Source organism: Jaculus jaculus, chromosome 19 (assembly GCF_020740685.1).
Source record: "Jaculus jaculus isolate mJacJac1 chromosome 19, mJacJac1.mat.Y.cur, whole genome shotgun sequence".
Taxonomy (NCBI): Eukaryota; Metazoa; Chordata; class Mammalia; order Rodentia; family Dipodidae; genus Jaculus; species Jaculus jaculus.
In genome coordinates, this window is record NC_059120.1 from 7,160,135 (window position 1) to 7,180,914 (window position 20,780).

General features: G+C 45.0%; 1 protein-coding gene across 1 annotated transcript in view; it reads left to right on the forward strand.

Annotated features, from left to right (window-relative positions):
• Nucleotides 1-2,027: 2,027 nt before the first annotated feature.
• Nucleotides 2,028-20,780, forward strand: part of Ak5 (adenylate kinase 5) — a 244,727-nt gene continuing 225,974 nt past the window's right edge. Inside the window, exons 1-5 of the mRNA XM_004653632.2 lie at nucleotides 2,028-2,138; nucleotides 10,717-10,903; nucleotides 12,789-12,956; nucleotides 16,706-16,875; nucleotides 16,974-17,087. Coding sequence (XP_004653689.2) covers nucleotides 2,067-2,138; nucleotides 10,717-10,903; nucleotides 12,789-12,956; nucleotides 16,706-16,875; nucleotides 16,974-17,087 — 711 coding nt within the window. The 5' untranslated portion in view covers nucleotides 2,028-2,066. The remainder of the gene's footprint in view (nucleotides 2,139-10,716; nucleotides 10,904-12,788; nucleotides 12,957-16,705; nucleotides 16,876-16,973; nucleotides 17,088-20,780) is intronic.

Here is a 20,780-nt window from a genome sequence, read left to right on the forward strand (position 1 = left end):
TTTATGTATTTATTTGATAGCAACAGACAGAGAAAGAGGCAGAGAGAGAGACAGAGAATGGGCACACCAGGGCCTCCAGCCACTGCAAACGAACTCCAGATGCATGCACCCCCTTGTGCATCTGGCTAGTGGGTCCTGGGGAACCGAGCCTTGAACCAGGGTCCTTAGGCTTCACAGGCAAGTGCTTAACCACTAAGCCATCTCTCCAGCCCTGACACACCTTTTAACAAGTGTTCACAAGACACTCAACTAATCGGTGAACTTCTTCCCAACAGCAACACAAAACTGCAGTCGACAGTCAGGCTGGAGTTGCTTGTGTGGCAAAGAGAACGAAGAGAAGGTCTTCAGAGATGAAATGGAAACAGGCCTCCGAACACTGCTGGGGGGCGTTGCTTACCCCAGACCCCAGACGGCAGTCACCACGTGTTCTTTCTCTCCTTGTCCTCACACACCCAACTACAGCCTTGGGCCTTGCATACATTGAGGGATCTTTTCCCGGGGGCATGGACCATCTCTCCTACAGGCAATGAAAAGACACGTGGATGCGGGAAGTGAGTCATCTTGGGAGCGTGGGGGAGGATGAGTACACGGCCTGCAACAGGAGGACGATGCGTTATCCATTTGAACTCCTGCACCGCTTCCCTCACCTCTGCTGGAGGGGGGGGGCATCATGAGGGCCACATGCCATCTGACCTCTCGCTCCTCCAACCCAGCTGACGCCAGCTCATTCCACCCACTGTCAGGCTTAACTCCACCATTACCCGTCTCCCATCTCCAATTCTTCTGGGTGGATTTTTTTTTTTTTTTTACAATTTACTAATTCTTCTGCTGTTGCTTTCAAACTCACACAAAGGCCTTATATTGGAATGTGTATGAATTTGCGACCCTGGCAGGGAAGAGAATTGAAATCAGCAAATAAAACTTTAGTGAAGGAGGGAGATACTCAAAATGTCAAATTTAAAACAAAAGGGGGGCTGGAGAGATGGCTTAGAGGTTAAGGGCTGTCTGTGAAGCCTAAGAAACCAGTTCGAGGCTCGGTTCCCCAGGACCCACGTGAGCCAGATGCACAAGGGGGCGCACATGTCTGCAGTTCGTTTGCAGTGGCTGGAGGCCCTGGTGCGCCTATTCTCTCTCTCTCTCTCCCTCTCTCTCTCTCTCTCTCTCTCTCTCTCTCTCTCTCTCTCTCTCTCTCTCTCTGTCGCTCTCAAATAAATAAAAGTAAATGAACAAAAATTTTAAAAAATCTAATGAAGGGCTGGAGAGGTGGCTTAGTGGTTAAGTGCTTGCTTGTGAAGCTAAGGACCCCAGTTTAAGGCTCCATTTCCCCAAGACTCACGTTAGCCAGATGCACAAGGGGGGGCACACATCTGGAGTTTGCAGTGGCTGGAGGCCCTAGCGCGCCCATATTTTCTCTCTCTTTCTCTCTCTGTCGCTCTTAAATAAATAAAGTAGATTAATATTTAAAAAAGAAAAGGTCTAAATGGTGTGGATTCGATGCTTTTTTTTCTCCTCCCCACTGCCCAGCTCCCTACCACCGGAAGATCAGTAACTTTAGGAATAAATGATGAATTCTGTGACTGTTGGGTTTTTTCCTTTGGGCAGCTCATGGGAAGTGGGGTGGGGACTTCCAGGAGGTGTGCGTGCGCGCGCGCGCGTGTGCGAAAGGTGTGCAGAAGTGCAATGAAAATCTCTCTGGTTGCCGGAGTCCGGTGCCCGGGTCCAGGGGGCAGCACACCCGCGCGCACGGCGTGACTGGCGGCCGCCGCAGCCGAGCTCGGGGAGGCGCGGGGCGCGGCGCTGCGCGCACGGCCGGGGAGGCGGCGGCGGCGGCTGGCGAGGGCTGCCGTCTTCCTCCTCCTCCTCCTCCTCCGCTCGGCTCCGCTCCTCCCCCGGCGGCCGCTCGCTCGCGCAGCCCGGGAAGCCGCCGCCGGCGCTCGGACGGACGGACGGACGGACGGACGCGGGCCCCGCGCAGACGCGGGGGCGGCGGAGCGCGCAGGCGTGCCCGAGCGCAGGCGGCAGGGAGCGGCGCGCGGACCCCGCACCCGGCCCGGCTGCGCCCCGCCATGAGCGCCAGCGAGGTCAAGAGCGAGGTCAAGGAGTACCTGGCCCGCAGGGACATCCCGCAGCTTTTCGAGGTAAGGCGCGCTGCGGGGCGCATCGCGAGCCGGCGTTCCCCGGGGCCGCAGGTGCCACCCTCGCCCATGCCACCAGCCCGCCCGCCCGGGCTGGACGCTGGCCAGAGCTCGCGGGTCCCTCGCCCGAGCCGGGCCGCCCTTCCCGCGGGAGACTGGGGGTCCCCAGTGCATGGCCGGGCTTCAGAGACCCCTCCTCTCCTACCCACCCCCGCGCCCGGCGCACATCGAGTTCCCCGTCTCCCGACCGGGCTCCGCAGGCAGACACCCTCGGAGGTGGGGTCCAGGGTCGGGCGAGGTGAGCGCACTGGGGCCCACACGGAGCCCGCGGGACCCGCAGCCCTGGGGTCCGGCGCCCGGGCCGCTCCGGGATCCCGGGGCTGGCCCGCTGTCAGGGAAGGGAAGAGCCAGTCCTCCCCGGGGACGGCGAGGAGCACGGGAATGCAGAAGCGAGAACCCGGTCCCAGCCCGTCGAGCGAGCGCTCCCGGCCTCCCGGCCTCCCTCCCGGGCGAGGACTGACTCGGTGCCGCCAGCGCCGCGCTCCCGCCGCTCGGTCAATGAATGAACTCCTGAGCACGTTTGCCTGGCTCGGGAGGCTCTCCGGGCTGGTCTCTGGAGCTGCAGCATTCCGCCTGCTACGGAGAGTGGATCCAAGAGGGAGCGGGGAGAGAGAACGAGAGACCGGGTGTGACTCCTGTTGCTGTCTCACACCGCATCCTGGCATCCTGGCCGCACCCGGGATCAGGGATGCGGGAACGCTTTGAGAATGGGGAAGGGGCTCGAGGGATGCGCTAAACAGCTGACAGGACCTTGGTTAGTCCCAAGCCACAGCCTCCTCCTGGGCTAGGCTTGTTTCCCTTCATCCTATACATATTGCAGTTTTAAAACCTCCCTAAATCCCAAGTGTTTCTGGTTAGGTTACTTAAAAAATAAAAATGAATGGCACCAAGCCAAGCTTCTTAGGACAAGCCCTGAAAGACCTGTCTCCCGTTTCCAAAAATAAAAAGGTTAGGCCAATATAATAAGCTCAAGACCAGAAGTTGTTCTTTCTCCTGTCTGAGGGATTTGTTCTGGTAAAAATAAAAGTACATTAGAGCTGGAGAGGTGGCTTAGTGATTAAAGGCACATGCTTGCAAAGCCTGAAGGCTGGGGTTCATTCCCCATTACCCACATAAAGCCAGATGCACAAAGTAGTGTATGCACCTGTAATTCATTTGCAGCGGCAACAGGCTCTGGTGCATCCTCATATTCTCTCTCTCTCTTTCTCTCTCCTTAAAATACATTTTTAAGCATTGAAAAGTACATTACTTGAAAAAAAAATTGCCCCATTGCTTTTTCCAAACTATGTCTAATGTGCGCTGCTGCCCTTGTAAACCTTGTTTTACTGTCTGGTGTGAGAAGCCAGATGTGGGAGTGTTTTATTTCAGTGTGAACAGTCAAGTGATGTGGGAGAATCTTGAGATGGTGTTTTGTTTGTCCAAAGAGTAAACATTTAAATATGAAGACGACAACCTGAATGATTTTATCACAGATGTTATGGGATCAGTTTCCTTGCTACACTTCCAAAATATTGACTAAAAACAGCAATATGAGGGCCACCTGGTTGCACACCAGTGCTTGTGGTGGTCTCTTTTCTTTCTAATGTACTGTTTTCCTTCCTTGGTGGAAGGTAACTGCAGAGCATTTGGATGGTTTCTTCATGAAAATCTACACTGTGTGTGCAAACCAGCGGTAGCAGGATTCCTGCTCAAGTCTGATGCATTCAGGGGCTCTTCTGCATATGAATGGGATATTTCAAAATAGCGCACACCCCAGAGGTCAATGCACCTAGGTGAGAGGAAGGAGCAGGGTCCATAGATTCCAGCAACAGGAGGAGGGAAGGATGCTGTTCATCTCAAAGGTGCTGTCCTTTCAGTAAGCTGAACCCACTGAGCTCAGGGGACACAAAATCTGACAGGGGATGGGTGGGGGCAACAGGACCAGACACATTAGGGTCCTCAACTGGCTTCTCTCCATCCAAACCACAGCATTGCAAGCATATGATGTTTAGCAAGGGGGTATCTATCAACCCTCTGAACAGCTATGGGTTGTGGGTATCGAGGGAGTGAAGACGGAGGCTGCTGATCACCAAACAGCTAGAAATGTCACTGAATTCTCAGACTCCTTCCTCGTGTGAAACTGCATCCGGCAAATGTGATATGGCACGTCTGGCTGGTTGCAACTTGAAAAGTGCTTCCACTTTTAAATTAAAAATTTAAATATCTATTTGTTTATGAAAGAGCGAGACGAGGGGGAATGGGTGTGCCAGGGCCTCCTGTCACAGCTAACCAACTCCAGACGCGTGTAGCACTTTGTGCATCTGGCTTTACATGGGTCCTGGGAAATTGAATCCCAGACCCCCAGGCTTTGCAAGCAAGCACCTTTAGCAATTGGGCCATCTTCCCAACCCAAATTAAATTTTTCTTCTTTTAAAAAATATTTTAATTTATCTATTTGAGAGAGAGAGAAACAGAGACAGAGGAAGAGAGACAGTGAGTGAATGTGGGCTCACCTAGGCCACCTGTGACTGTAAGTGATCTACAGACACATGTACTATTTTGTGACATGGGTCCTGGGAAGCTGAACCCAGACCATCAGGCTTTGCAAGCAAATGTCTTTAACTCCTGAGCCATCTTCCCATCCCAAACTAAATTCTAAAAAGCACTTTCTTTCTCCTGGTTTTGTTCTGAATTCTTAATTCTAGCTAATCTTGGGATATATATATGGATCTGGTACCTGAGCACAGAGACTGGGATAATTAGCTTGAATCCTATGGAAAGCCCAGTTAGATGATTCAAGTTCTTAGAAGATAAATGCAGAAACTGAGCAATGCATCTGCTAGTCACCTTAAGTTCCTTAGAGTGGCCGACTGTTGGAAGAAAGGTCTTACTGTTGCTGGTTTAGACCCCATTGTCCCCTTTAATAATCAATTCTCTTTGGGGAATTTGTTTGCTTGTGAATGCTTGAAATATACATTTTCTAGCTAGAAAAGCTTCTGTTGAGTATGTGCACCCAATTTAGGCACTAGGAGAAGGAAAATCTAAAATACCTATGGGGGGGTATCTTCTAAATTTTCATTTATTTGCAAGCAGATAGAACACAAGAGTAAGAGAACTAGAGAGGGAGACAGAAGATGAAAATAATGGGCATGCCAGGGCCTCTTGGTACTGTAAACGAACACCAAACACATGTGCCATTTTGTGCATCTAGCTTTAAGTGGGTACTGGGGGACCGATCCCAGGCCAACCCAGGGTAGCCAGGTTTGCAAGCAAGCACTTTTAACCACTGAGCAATCTCCTCGGCCCAAAATACCTTTTTTGTTTGTTTTTCAAGGTAGGGTCTCGCTTTAGCCCAGGCTGACCTGGAACTCACTATGTAGTCTCAGGCTGGCCTCAAACTCACAGGGATCCTCTTACCTCTACTGCTGGGATTAAAGGTGTGCGCCACAAAACCCAGCTCAAAAAAAAATAAAATAAAATAAAATAACTGCTTTTTAAAGTGATTCATATTGTCACAGAAAATCTGGTACTTCCTTTTATCCACATCATAGTTTTTATGAGAGAGAGAGAGAATTGGCGTCCCAGGGCCTCTAGCCTCTGAAATCAAACTCAAGACTCATGCACCACCTTGTGTGCATGCGTCACCTTGTGCATCTGATTTAATGGGCTCTGGGGAGTCAAACCTGGGTCCTTAGGCTTCGCAGGTAAGCACCTTAGCCATAAGCCATCTCTCCAGCGATATATCATATTTTTATAGGAAATACAGAGAGGAATGTGTGGGTTTCATCATTAGAAACTGAGTTGCAATCCTGATCCTCACAGCCTCAGGGGAAGTAACCATGAGCAAGTCACTAACATACCTGAGACATAATTTCCAAATCTAGTCTAATGCTGCCATACAGGGCTAAACATGTATGAGAGTGCAGACAAGACACACAGGGCTAAACATGTATGAGAGTGCAGACAAGACACACAGGGATAAACATGGATGAGAGCGCAGACAAGACACACAGGACTAAACATGTGTGAGTGCAGACAAGACACAGAGGACTAAACATGGATGAGTGCAGACAAGACACACAGGACTAAACATGGATGAGTGCAGACAAGACACACAGGACTAAACATGTGTGAGTGCAGACAAGACACACAGGACTAAACATGGATGAGTGCAGACAAGACACACAGGACTAAACATGTATGAGAGTGCAGACAAGGCACACAGGACTAAACATGTGTGAGTGCAGACAAGACACACAGGACTAAACATGGATGAGTGCAGACAAGACACACAGGACTAAACATGGATGAGTGCAGACAAGGCACACAGGACTAAACATGTGTGAGTGCAGACAAGACACACAGGACTAAACATGGATGAGTGCAGACAAGACACACAGGACTAAACATGGATGAGTGCAGACAAGACACACAGGACTAAACATGGATGAGTGCAGACAAGGCACACAGGACTAAACATGTGTGAGTGCAGACAAGACACACAGGACTAAACATGGATGAGTGCAGACAAGACACACAGGACTAAACATGGATGAGTGCAGACAAGGCACACAGGACTAAACATGTGTGAGTGCAGACAAGACACACAGGACTAAACATGTGTGAGTGTGCAGACAAGACACACAGGACTAAACATGTGTGAGTGCAGACAAGACACACAGGACTAAACATGTGTGAGTGCAGACAAGACACACAGGACTAAACATGGATGAGTGCAGACAAGACACACATGCCCTGTGCATAGACAGTACTAGTTCTAGCCCAGCGGCTAAGAGAAGCGAGACACGCCAACCTGCAGTGATGCAGTGCTGCATACACACACAGTAACAGACAGCGCCCGTCTCCACACAAACTGAATGCAAATGCCCCGCCGAGCTCTTTCTGGCCCCTCTGCCCCCCAGCAAGTGAGCCGATTTGACGAGCTGCACCTTCTAGCCTGCTCTGTGCAGGTTTTCTCCCTCTCTCATTCACATTCTCTCCCTCTCTCTCTCTCTCTCTCTCTCTCTCTCTCTCTCACACACACACACACACACACACACACACACACACACACACAGAGACATATTAGGAACTGCCTGCCATTCTAGGAAAATTGAACAACACACATTAGAAAAATAAAAGAATGTGTTTAGATAAGTCAGCCTTTCAAAAGATATGTGCTTTGAAAATTAACAATATATAGTTGACAATAATCTCCTGTGTTGTTTTTTCCATGAAAAACTCCAAAGGAAAATATTTTACATATCACCTGTTCCCAGAAGTCAGTATTTCCAAACTTGTAGCGTTTAGGCACCAGGACATGTGGCACATCGGGCACCATAAATAGGAGAGTGGTAGTGTCATGCCTTTTTTTCTCTGCAATCTTAATACACATTACAGTGACTTAATAAATATCTGATAGCAGTTTTTGAATCTCAGACTTCAGTTCTTTCAAATCTTATACTTGAGTTTTGACTTTTTAAAAATCTTAATCATAAAACAGTTTAATATGTACCTTACATATGAAATGGAAGGGGTCAGATTCTGGGGACTGAAAAGTGAATGAGACCTATGCTGTTTTACTTTAGAAGAGAAGAGAAGACAAACACATACCAGTGGTTTCAGTTTAAATGACAGGTGTGACTTTTTGTCCTGGGTACCATGTGAACATAAAAGAGCGTCTCCAGACCAACCTAGGTCCTCAGGGGAGACTCTGAGAAAAATAATGATATTTAAAACCAGCACTTACTGCATGTGAGGCACTTAATGGGATGTATGCAGATATATCTTTAAAAGTTCTCTAAAGATGCTACAAGATGGGTGTCCTGGTCGCATTTTACAGAAGAAACGAAGGCTCTCAAACTTTAAGGTTGGAAGAAAAATCTTTAAGGATGGAATAAGACTTTTAGGAAGGAAATAAAGGAAGGAAGGAGGAAAAGAGGGAGGGAGGGAGGGAAGGGAAAGTTGGGGACATTTTCTCACACACTGTACTTAGTCTGGCTCTGGTAAGGCTCTTCTATTTAAACTATACAGTTGCCTGTGGTGCTTAAAAGGCAGAGAGTGCTAAGCAGAAAACTAACTGTTCAAGAATTTAAGGAATTATCTTTATTCTTCAATCAGGCCATAGCTTTGATTCAAATTGTTCAATAAAAATAAATGCAAGAAGCTGGGCGTGGTGGCGCACACCTTTAATCCCAGCACTTGAGAGGCAGAGGTAGGAGGATCACTGTGAGTTCGAGGCCACCCTGAGACTCCATGGTGAATTCCAGGTCAGCCTGGGCTAGAATGAGACTCTACCTCAAAAAACCAAAATAAATACATAAATGCAAGAACGGAAAGAACAAATCTGGAGGTATCATGATACCTAATTGCAAATCACACTGCAGAGTGATAGCAACAAACTGACACAAACCAGACGTGTAGCCAGTGAAGCAGAGTTGAGGACCCAGAAATAAACACAGGCAGCTACAACCATTCATTTGTTACAAAAGTGCCAAAAACAAACACAAGAGGACAGCCTTTTCAAAAATTACTGCTAGGAAAGCTGGATATGCACATAGACAAGAATGAAACTAGACCTATATCTTTCACCTTGTGCAATAGTCAATTCAAAATGGGCCAAACAGCCGGGTGTGGTGGTGCACGCCTTTTATCCCAGCACTCAGGAGGCAGAGGTAGGAGGATTGCCATGAGTTCAAGGCCACCCTGAGACTACATAGTGAATTCCAGGTCAGCCTTATCTAAAGTGAGACCCTACCTTGGGGGGGGGGGGAAGGCCAAAGAACTTTGAGATCTTGAGACTGCTAGAGGAAAGCATAGCAAAAATACTCCCATATGCAAGAATAGGCAAGGGCTTTCTAAGAAGACCCCCCATAGCACAGGAAATAGTAGCAAGAAGTAACAGATGAGACTGTATAAACTTAAAAAAGCTTCTACCTGGCACATGAAATAATTGGCAGAGACAAAATGAGGAAAAGTCTTTTCCAGGTATACATCCGACATGGGGTTAGTATTCTAAGTATATAAAAAGTCATACAGTTAAACACCAACCTACCATCTACTCAATAAATATGCAAAGGAATTGAACAGACAGTTCTCCTGAGAAGAAATCCAAATGTAAGCAATCCAAAAACAGGGCTGGAGACATGGTTTAGTGGTTAAGGCACTTGCCAGTAAAGCCAAAGGACCCAGATTTGCTTCCCCAGTACCCACATAAAGCCAGATGCACAGGGTGGCACATGTGTCTGGAGTTCATTTGCAGTGGTTAGAGGCCCTAATGGGCCCATCCTCTCTCTCCCTCACCCCATCTCAAATAAATATATAAATTTTGGGGCTGGAGAGATGGCCTAGCATTTAAGGTGTTTGCCTGCGAAGCCAAACAACCCAGGATCAATTCCCCAGGACCCATGTAAGCCAGATGCACAAGGGGCACATGTGTTTGGAGTTTGTTTGCAGTGGCTGAAGGCCCTGGCATGACCACTCTCTCTCTTTCTATCTATCTGTCTTCTCTCTATCTGCTTGCAAATAAATAAATAAAATTTAATAAATAATTAATTTTTTTAAAAAAAACATGAAAAAAGTTCAACATTCTTAGTGATCAGGAAAATGTAAATCACAACTTCACTGAGATTCCATCTCAGCCAGTTCAGCAGTCAGGCAGTAAGGGCTGGAGAGCATGCAGGAAGGTGAGAGAGAGGAGCTCTTACACGCGGCCGATGGGAACATGATTTATGCAGCCACTGTGGAAATCAGTGTATAGCTTTCTCAAATGGGACTTCGATACGACCCAGCTCCAGTGCTCCTGGGTACCTGATGGAATGTGTGTAAACATGGAGATACACAACCCCACCCCCGCGCTCATGAGAGTCAGGCTGTGAAGTCAGCTCGGAGTCACACAAACACATGGAGGCATGAAGAGGACATGGCACTTGGAGTTCCATCCAGTAACAAGGAAGAACAAGATCATATCATTTGCAGGGACCCGGAGACATGAATGGAACTGGAGATCATCATGGTCAGTGAAATCAGGCAGACTCAGAAAGACACATATTGCAGGGTTCCTCTCATCTGTGGGATTTAGATTTACATCAACCAATAAACAAATGAGAGACATGGAAGTAGAAGGGGGACTGTTCTGTTGAGGACCAGGAAGGTTTCTCGTGAAAGGAGGAACATGAGAGGACAATGGGGAGCTGGGAAAGGACAGATGTTGCATGTTTTCTGCCTTATGTAGAATGTATGTTTGACATATATACACACATATATGTACACATGCATGCACATGGACATATATACGCATGAACATGAAGTAGAGACTATTTGCAAGAAGAGGGGACTACCGATATAGGAAGGGGAAAGAAAAGGTAATAGGTGTGATAATAATATGCACAGATATGGAAATGTCTCTTACGAAGCCCTTTATTTCATCCAATAACTAAAAGAAATAAAGACGAATGAAAACAACCTTTAATTTAGAAATGAGACATAATAGTATTTTAACAAAGACGGTGTCCAAACTGTCTTTTATTTTGCTGTGTTTCAGAGTCTTTTGAATGGCTTGATGTGTTCTAAGCCTGAAGACCCCATAGAGTACTTGGAAAGCTGTTTACAGAAAGTCAAGGAGCTAGGAGGCTGTGACAAGGTGAAGTGGGACACATTTGTCAGCCAGGAAAAGAAGACCTTGCCACCCCTGAATGGAGGACAGTCGCGGAGGTCCTTCCTGAGAAATGGTAATGCAGTGTCTAGAATAACCGACGGTTTCATAGGTGGGACAGTTATCTTTCAGATATGTCACATACTATAGACAGGGATGTTACTAATTGGATTTATTAATGTCTGGAAGAATTTGTGGCCCTGGGACAAGATTAGTGATCTCCATGATCAGAGACATGGAATTAAATAGCATTGCCCAGCAATTTGCTGAGAATCTAGAATACCAAAGTTATTATTTTGTGAAATGAATTAAATTTAAAAGCCACAAATTTAATTTGAAGTTGCAAATAAGCCTTTTCCCAATATCCAAGTATGATACAGGTAAAATGGTAGTCTCTTCATTAGCTCAGAAGAGCTCTAGCTTAGAGTGTTCTCATGTGCTCCACAAGCCCGGGGCTCCCACTCCTGCACCCCACGACCGCGTGCGGAGTCCAGGTTAATGCAGGGGAGATTTCCTAAGCAACTACTGAGTGCAGTGGACGGCGCGCTCAGGTGCAACAAGGAAACAAGCAAACTCGTTTTCTAGTGAGAGCGGTTCAGAACTAAGAGCTGCTGCTCGTCTGAGAATGCTTGTGGTGCTTCTTTCTGGAAGTGTGTGCTTGTCAAAGTCACAGGCCAGACATCTTGCGAGGCGCCACATGAACTAGTGACGCGCAGCAGCGTGGGAAAAGTTGCATCCACTGCAATCAGGAAAAGCTAAATGAAAGCTTCCAGTGGCCAAAATCATTGTACTTTGAAAACTTAATCCATGCTCAGAAATTGTACCATGAAAACTTGAACCTTGAACATCAGAATTTGAGGAGGAAACATTCATTGACAGTTGGTGGAGACCATCTCTCTGCCGGTCTGGGACTTGCCTTCCGGACCGTGGATGTGTGTGCTGAGTGCGTCATGCAGTTGTGCCTACCTTCTGGGGACTTCTTCCCACATTTGACCACTTACGCTAGTTTTCAGACTTCTTGCTGTTTCTGTTTTACAAGTTCTTCCCTATCACTCCAGCCCAGATGGACAGACACACTCCCTGATCTGCTGAGGAGTTTACCATGAGCAGTCCCCTCTCAGCACTCCTTCCGTCTGGGGGCATGTGGCTGTCAGCTCTCAGCTCTCGCCTGTGAGCAGTAAAGAGACAGGGCTACAGCTCACCCTCTCCTGAGTATTGACACATTAACATACTGACAAACCTGGCAACAAACTGCAAACATTTGTTGCTGTTACAGATGTAAATTTCAATCTTCAAATATGAATTTTTAAATCCAATAAATTAAAGATCGCAAATACTAGGAATGTAAAGTTAAATGATGCCAGGAGATATTCCAAATATATAAAAAAAAATGTATGTACCTGGCTTGTGACATCCCCTAAATTCTTTGTTCTTTATGCCACCAAAATGTCCCACTGGACCACCAGAATTATGACACATCTGAATTTGTGGGGTGTGTAATGCACAGGCTCCTGGGCAGCAGTGTATGGTTGGGAGGTTCCATGCTGAACACTCTGGAGAGCATCACTTGCAGAGGCCAGAATGTACACAGCCTTCCCAGCAAGATGAGGCAATGTCTGAGAAAGTTCTTTCTCATCAAGGGCAGTCAAGTTCAGCTCATCAGCTATTTGTATTAATAAAGTTTTATTGGAACACAGGCACACTCATGTGTTATATGTGTTATCTATAACTGCATTCATGCTACCATGGCTGAGTTGAATAAAGACTGTGGCTCTGGGCGTCCAAAATGCTGGCTGGCTGACCCTTTACGAAAAATGTTTGTCAATGATTAAATATGGAAGTCTTCTTCCAGCTAAAAGTGATAAGGCTCATGAATTAAATTTCTTCTAACTGGCTGACTGTGAAAAGTGGTTCACTTTGTCTCCCCCTCCTTTTCAAAATTATCTCTCTTTTTTTTGCAGTAATGCCTGAAAACTCGAACTTTCCCTATCGACGGTATGACCGTCTACCTCCCATCCACCAGTTCTCCATTGAGAGCGACACGGACCTGTCTGAGACAGCAGAGCTCATCGAGGAGTATGAGGTGTTTGATCCTTCTCGACCTCGCCCCAAGATCGTTCTTGTCATAGGTATGAGGACAGGAACCAAAGTTCCCTGCTTATATGTTTACTTTCCACACATGTAAATGATATTTATGTCTTATTTGCAAAGGCTCAGTTGGAAATTGACAAGCAAGAGAAACCAAAGTTCAAAGGACAATAAGTAGAAATGTTCTAAAACAGTTTTCCATAAAACTGAAATTATTATAATTGCATATAGTCTAATGCTTACTGTATTTTCATAGATTCCTATCGCACTGTCTCAATATTCTCTATAAAGAACTGAAAGTCATCGCTTCAAGATTTGTTGTTTGTGGTCTTACTTACTTAATCTTTAATGTAGATAAGCAATCAATTAGATGTTTACCAAACACAATGTTGCCTTTTGGTCCTTTAATTTGACAAATGGAATGTTTATTCACTAGTCACCTTAGAGGGAACATAAGTGATAGCCTTGGCAAGTATTCACAGACGAATCTACCTATGGCGAACTAGGATCTAGAGTGCAATCTCACCTTCCATCTGACTAAACAAGCACATAAAGGAGAACAGTGTTTCAGTGGTTTATGGGGCTGGAGAGATGGCTCAGTGCTTTAGGCACGTACTGGTAAAGCCTAATGACCCAAGTTTGATTCCCCAATACTCACTTAAAGCCAGATGCAGGAAGTAGTGCACGTGTCTGGAGTTCGTTTGTGGCGGCCAGAGGCCCCGGTACACGCATTCTCTCCCTCTTTCCTTCTCTGCCTCCCGGCTGCTAGTGCACCCCTTCAGTCCCAGCACTCAGGAGGCAGGAGCACCACCGTGAGCCTAAGGCCATCCTGAGACTACATAGTGGATTCCAGATCAGCTTGGCCTAGAGCAAGACCCTACCTCCAAGGGAAAAAAAAGAAAGTAAGAATACCTGTTGATTACCAAGAAAAATACAAAGGAAACACCTCTGAATCTTATTTAATATAAAAATAATATGATATATAATAATATAAAAAATTTGGGCCCGATGACATTTCACAAGGACTTGATACCAAAAATGGTTTAGGTAGTATGGCAAAATGTATTCTTTGATCACTCTTGCTAGTTCCAGCTTTCTTAAGATGGAGATGATCTCAGGCAGTTATCAAACATGAGCGGCCCAAGCCTGCTCTCAGCAGAGACTCCTGACAGACAGGGTCTACAGCCCCGCAGAGAAGCCAGCGTCAGAGGACACAGACAGGGGCCAAAGGGGGAGCAGCCTCGCTCCCAGAGCTCTTGTGAGACAGTCCGCAGGCCAGACTACAGGGATGGCTCATGTCATTTCAAAGTGACACGGAGATGAACTTTAGCTAGCCAAGTTGTTCAAAACAATATTGTAGGAACAGAATTTAAAAATCAGCTTTTGAAGGGTTTGGTAGAACTCTTGTCTGGCGTGCTCAAAGCCCTGAATTTGGTTCCCAGCACTATCCAACTTTTGAAAATTCAAATCAAGTTATTTCTGGCTTATGATAACCACTATAATGCCATAAACCTCTGTTCTTGAAATTGGAAGAGTTCTTGTGCATAAATGCCTTCCTAGAAGGCAAGGAAATGCATAATTGAAGAAGATCTACAGGGGGAAGAAAACTGAGAATTGCTTCGCGATCTCATGCTTTATGGGAGGATTGAATACATTCTTTTGCCGGGTGTGGTAGCACACGCCTTTGAGCCCAGCACTCAGGAGGCAGAGGTAGGAGGATCGCATGAGTTCAAGGTCACCCTGAGACGACATAGTGAATTCCAGGTCAGCCTGGACTAAAGCGAGACCCTACCTCAAAAAAACAAACAAAGAAAAATAGACTGCATTCTTTCAATCTAGATTTTCCTGCTACAGCCAGTGATCATGATGAATATTGACAGGGTGAGCAAAGGAAAGCTTCATTCTCCATGAAAATTGTACGACATATTGCCCTTGTATCAAATAGCATATAAATGATAGAAATGACGAAAATACTTCAATAAACTAAACTCCTTGGGGAAGATATAAACCTTCAAATCTCAACCACTTCAAGGTCCTTTGCAATTCAGTGAATTCAACTCAATTCCCAAGGACTGGCTCTGAATGCAGGCACACATGTCCTTACTTTGTACCTTATGAAAATGACAGAGGGTCATAATGAGTAGAGATGACTTCTAAATGATTGAGACAAGGCAGGCAGGAAAAGGAAGATCTCCAGTTTTCTGGGAAAATTACATCAATTTTATGACTTTGAAGAATTGTAAAAAAAAAAATTGTACCTGGATTGTATGAACTTTTATTACTTCCAACGTGAAAATGGTGTGCAGGAGATACATATGCCCACATAGTATTATATCTAAAGAAATGACTTTTTTCCTTTTGTCACTAAAGAATTCTTTTGATGGCTGCAGAGAAGGCCCAGAGGTTAAGGCACTTGCCTGCACAGCCTAACGACCTGGGTTCTAATGTTAAACCAGGTAGAAAGAGGAAAGAGGAAGGTCAAATGTGAACACAGTCCTATGCTAAGCTTAAGAAGGCAGTACAAAAGTGGAGCAGGGTGGGACACGTGAAATCTGGGCTCAGGAAGAAAGTCCACAGAACCAGCAGCGACAGGATGGGAGACCTGATGGCATCTGATTGATTGAACTGGAAATTCTGCTTAACCAATGTGCCCCCTCTGAACTATTTTCTTTCCATTTTTATTTTCAATATTAATATGGCATTTCAATTCAATTAAATTCAATTCAACAGATATTACCCAAACATTTCATTACTAATTAGATGTGGTAGTTTGAATGTATGTCCCCCATAGATAGACTCAAGTGTTTGTTAAAGCTTGTGACTTGGGTCTCCAGCAGTCTGGCTGGAAGGGGGGGTCACTGGGGACGGGTCTGAATTCCAGCTCGAGGGTGTGGAGAGAGGTCTGAGCCCTGGGGTCCTGCTTGCTGCTGGTTCACGCTTGCTGCTCTTTGGTGTTTGGTGCTTGGGGGTGGTTTCTCCATCTCTGCTTGCATTTATGAGTGCGAGCCAGCTTCTTCCGCCATTGACAGAACTGCCTTGGATCTGTAAGCTTGAAATAAATAAATCCCTGCTTCCTGGTTTGGATGTTCAGCCCAGCAACAAGATGCTGACTACTACATTAAACATTAACTTTTAAAATGTTTTGCTTTCATTCAATAACTTATAACTAAGGCTTTGAAAATATTCCATTTTAATAATCATTATCCAGTAACTACAGACTGGGCCAATTACTATATATTTATTTTTAAGTGTATTCTAACTGTAGCTTGCAGTTAGGTTAAGTTGTGTAGAAATATAAAGTGAGTCACAATTTAATTTGAAATAAAATTTAAGGTATTCATATTTTGTGATTTTTTTTTATGTGTCTAAAAAGTAAATGATGGGATGGAGAGATTACTCAGTGGTTAGAAGTGCTTGCTTGTGAAGCCTGACAATCTGGGTTCAGATCCCCAGGACCCACGCAAAGCCAGATGCACAAAGTGGTGCATGGGTCTGGAGTTCATTTGCAGTGGCTGGAGGCCCTGGCGCTCCCATTTCCTCTCTCTTTCTGCTTACAAATAGATGGATGGATGAATAGACAGATAGGTAGATGATAGATAGTTGATGATAGATAGATAGATGGATGGGTAGATAGATAGATAGATAGATAGATAGATAGATAGATAGATAGATAGATAGATACAAACAAACAAACAAACAAATAAGAAACTGCCTTCAAAAAACACAACGAAGAATGGTAGTTGTACATCAGAGCGCCCTCACCATGTAAGTTCATCATTTTGAATCGCAGGCGGTCCAGGAAGCGGGAAGGGCACTCAAAGCCTGAAGATCGCGGAGCGCTATGGGTTCCAGTACATCTCAGTGGGAGAGCTACTGCGGAAGAAGATCCACAGCACCAGCAGCAACAGGAAGTGGAGCCTCATCGCCAAGATAATCACCAACGGGGAACTGGCTCCACAGGTGCTGTGGCTTCCCTCGCCTCTGTTCTGTAGACATTATCAGGCAGGTTAGGAGCACGCCCATTTAACCGTGGCCTTCATCTGTTCTCTTTACAAAAGGAGACGACAATCACTGAGATAAAACAAAAATTGATGCAGATACCCGACGAAGACGGCATCGTCATTGATGGATTCCCGAGAGATGTTGCCCAGGCTCTGTCCTTCGAAGACCAAGTGAGAATATTTGCCATTATGATGTGGCGGCGCAGGGTGAGGAGGGCGGCGTCTGGGGCTGACTATCCTGCACACACAGGAAAGTACTTGACCACTTTGATACATGCTAGCCTTTTCCCTGTTTTTAATTTTGACTTTTCTGAGGCAGGATCTCACTCTGTATCCCAAGCTGGCCTAGAACTCAGGCACTGTAGTTCAGGCTGGCATCAAGTTCACAGCAAGCTCCTGTCTCAGCCTCATGACTGTTGGGATTGAACGTGTGAGCCACAAAACCAGGCTTTCTCTGTATTTTCAAGAAACTTTTTAAAAATAATTATTTATTTCCAAGGAGAGAGAGGGAAAGAATGGGTATGCCGGGGCTTCTAGCCATTGCAAACAAACTCCAGATGCATGTACCACTTTGTGCATCTGTCTTTACACAGGTACTGGGGAATCAAACCCAAGTCATTAGACTTTGCAGGCAAGCACACTAACTGATGAGCCACCTCACCTCTCCAACCTTTTCTTGTATTTTAAATGGCCTGTATTTTAAAACTTTGCTTATTAAGTTGTGTGTGTGTGAGAGAGAGAGAGAATATGGGTATACCAGGGCCTTTTGCCCCTGTAAACAAACTCCAGATGCATGTATCACTTTATGCATCTGGCTTACATAGGTACTGAAGAATTACACCCAAGCACATTTATTTAATCATTTAACCATCTTGCCAGGCCGTTACTTACATTTTGTTTAAATCTTTGAGATTAAGAAAACAAGCACAGGAGGTAATATGATGGAGAAGGGAATTTCGAAGGAGAAAGTGGGGGGGGAGGGAGGGAATTGACATGGGATTTTTTTTATAATCATGGAAAATGCTAATAAAAATTAAAAAGTTTTGGGGGGCTAAAGAGATTGATCAGTGGTCAGTGGCACTTGCTTCCAAAGCCTGCCGGGCTAGATTTGATTCCCTAGTATCCATGCAAAGGCAGAGGCACAAACTCCCACACGCATGTGGAGTTCATTTGCAGTGGTATAAGGGCCTTTGGTGCCCTTTTTCTTTCTGTCTCTCTCCTCTTGAAAATAAATATCTTAAAAAAATAAAAGGTTTTTTAGGGCTGGAAGAAAAAAAGAAAACATACACATGATTTCTTGGAAGACTTGCTGAATTCTGGTCTGACAAACAAATCTATATTATAGGTTGACAGAAGGTTATTTCCTTGGCAAATGCATAAAAACTGAAGACAGGGTCTGCCAAAAGGAAAGATGAAAACCAAAAATAGAATTCATTACTTTTATTAAAATGCAAATTTCTTTAAACTTTATTTCAAAATACTTTCCCTAAAATGACTTCTTATATATAATTACTAAAAATAAGACTTATTCAGTAATGTCCAGGGATGGACCAGGATCTTTGTGTACTTAATATTTTTGCCAAGTAAATCCTGTCTATGGGGTCACAGAATCCCGGACCTCCTTTATTAAGAAAAGGTCCAGACGCTAAAATTTGCTCAAATCAGTAAACTGTGGTGGCTCAGCACCAAGGGCACCTGTCTTAAAAGGGAAACGCCTGGTCTTTGGAAACCTCTGTGTGATTGATTGTCATTTGAAAACTTTACTCTCAAAAATAATATATGATCATTCAAATTTAAAGTTCTTCTCAGAAAGGGAAAGTCATTCCCCACCTCCCTTCATCCACTGCCCCTCCTCCCAAGAGGAGTAGACACGCACGGTTAAGTCTGCTCAGTACTTTCTCTCCACAGCCGTTGCTAGAGCTCTGTACACACACACACACACACACACACACACACGCATGCACGCACACACGCACACAAAAGCATGGTGTCTACAGATGAATGTAATATGTTCACCCCTGTTCCATTCTGCCCTCCAAAAACATTTCCCCTAGGTAAATTCTTTTTAATTTGCACTATAAATTCTGTCCTTACTTTCAAGTTCTTGAAATTTTAAAAAGAAAACCTCATTACATAAAACAAAAATGTTATATCATTTCCAAGGAAAACTTGAAGTTCTTATCACCCCCACCACTCTTGCCCAGCCCAGCCAAAGCTCCATCTACTGACTTATTCTTTAGAGATAATTATTATGAACAATTTGAGTTGTTCTGTCTAAAACATTTATAGCCTACAGAAATTATATACACATACCATATTTAAACACAAATTACATTCTATATTATACTGTAGTATGTTAGTAGAGTATTTACATATTAGTATGTAATATGGCATTTTCTAAAATACCATGCTTTTTTTTTTTCCACTGAAGCATTATTATGGGCTACATTTCTGAAGCTAGGATTTACTGAATTTAACTAAGGAATAGTGTACAAGCTTTGGTAGCCTACGTCACTGTACTATGAGGGGACCAAAAGGCTTGTACTCGGTGTGCAGTGTGGTTAGGGTGAGAATATTAATAGTAGTCAAGAACTGAGTTAGCATGGACGAGCATACGCGTGATCTCCCAGTGAAGACCTGGGCGAAACATCAGGGAAGTTCAGTTGCCATCGAGAAGCGATGAAAGAGGTCAGGCTGCAAGGACTCTGAGAGGAGGAAGAAGTGGTCGGGCTCAGGCTTAGCCTTGCAGCCTCTCAAGCAGAAGCAAAGTCACACCGATGAGGGAGTCTGGCAGCTCGAGGGATAATGTAAGACCCAGGCCTGGAACAGGGGGAATGGTTAGGATTCGTGGGAAATTCACTGGATTCGTGGGACGTGGATGGACCTTTGAAATGAGCATAGGGAATATGAGATACAATATGGTGAAATGGAGTCAAATAAAATGACATTATAGGCTAAGAAGGAATACCATCCTTAGGGAAATTCTCATCATTGTTGAGGGTAAATACCCATTTCTCCTGTCCTGTTCCAACCAGATAGAATTCATATTTAAAATTTCTATCAACTTGATAAGTAAGAAGGTAGCAGTTCAGTTTTTTTAATTTACATTTTCAATCTCTGTTACGGTTAGTGTATGTTCAACACCTTACTGACTATTGGTAATGCTTCCTTAGGTGAGCTGTCTGCTCCACTTGATTTCATACAGACTTGTTACCTTCCTATTTGAGGGAGTTTTTTCTTTTCTTTTTCTTCTTATTATTAACAACATATTTTGTATGGATACATCATGTGTTGGTACTCTCCTTTCCCTCGTCCCTGTCCCCGTTCCGCTGGGGACACTCCTCAGTGGGGTTGCAGGTATTCCCCATGGGGCTGTGGCTTAGGCATTGTGGGAACAGCAGTCAGTTATTTTTTGAGGAAGGGAATGCCTCTGGGCATGATGTCCCAACCTGTGGCTCTTACAATCTTTCCGTCCCCTCTTCTGCAAAATTCCCTGAGCCGTGGTGGGTAAGTTTTAAGTCTACTTCAGTGGTGAGCTCTTAGGAATCTCTGGATCTCTGCTTTGGTTAAGTGTTGAATGTTCAGGGTCTGTCTCCTTCCCCCGGTGCTGGTTATCAGGCTCGCCATGGAAGCAGCGCTCTTGCTCATCTCCTCGTTCCTCTGTGGATTCAGCTGTGGCTTGGCTGAAGTGCGAGGGGTCGTTTATCTCCTCAGATATTGCTACCTTTTGAAACAGATGAACAGATTCTCCAATGGACAGTTAAGTCATAGTTTAGATGGGATAAGCATTATTAATTTAGGGAGAATTTGATGTATGTAACCTTGAGGGAGTTAATATATTTCACATAATATGCCGGAAAGGAA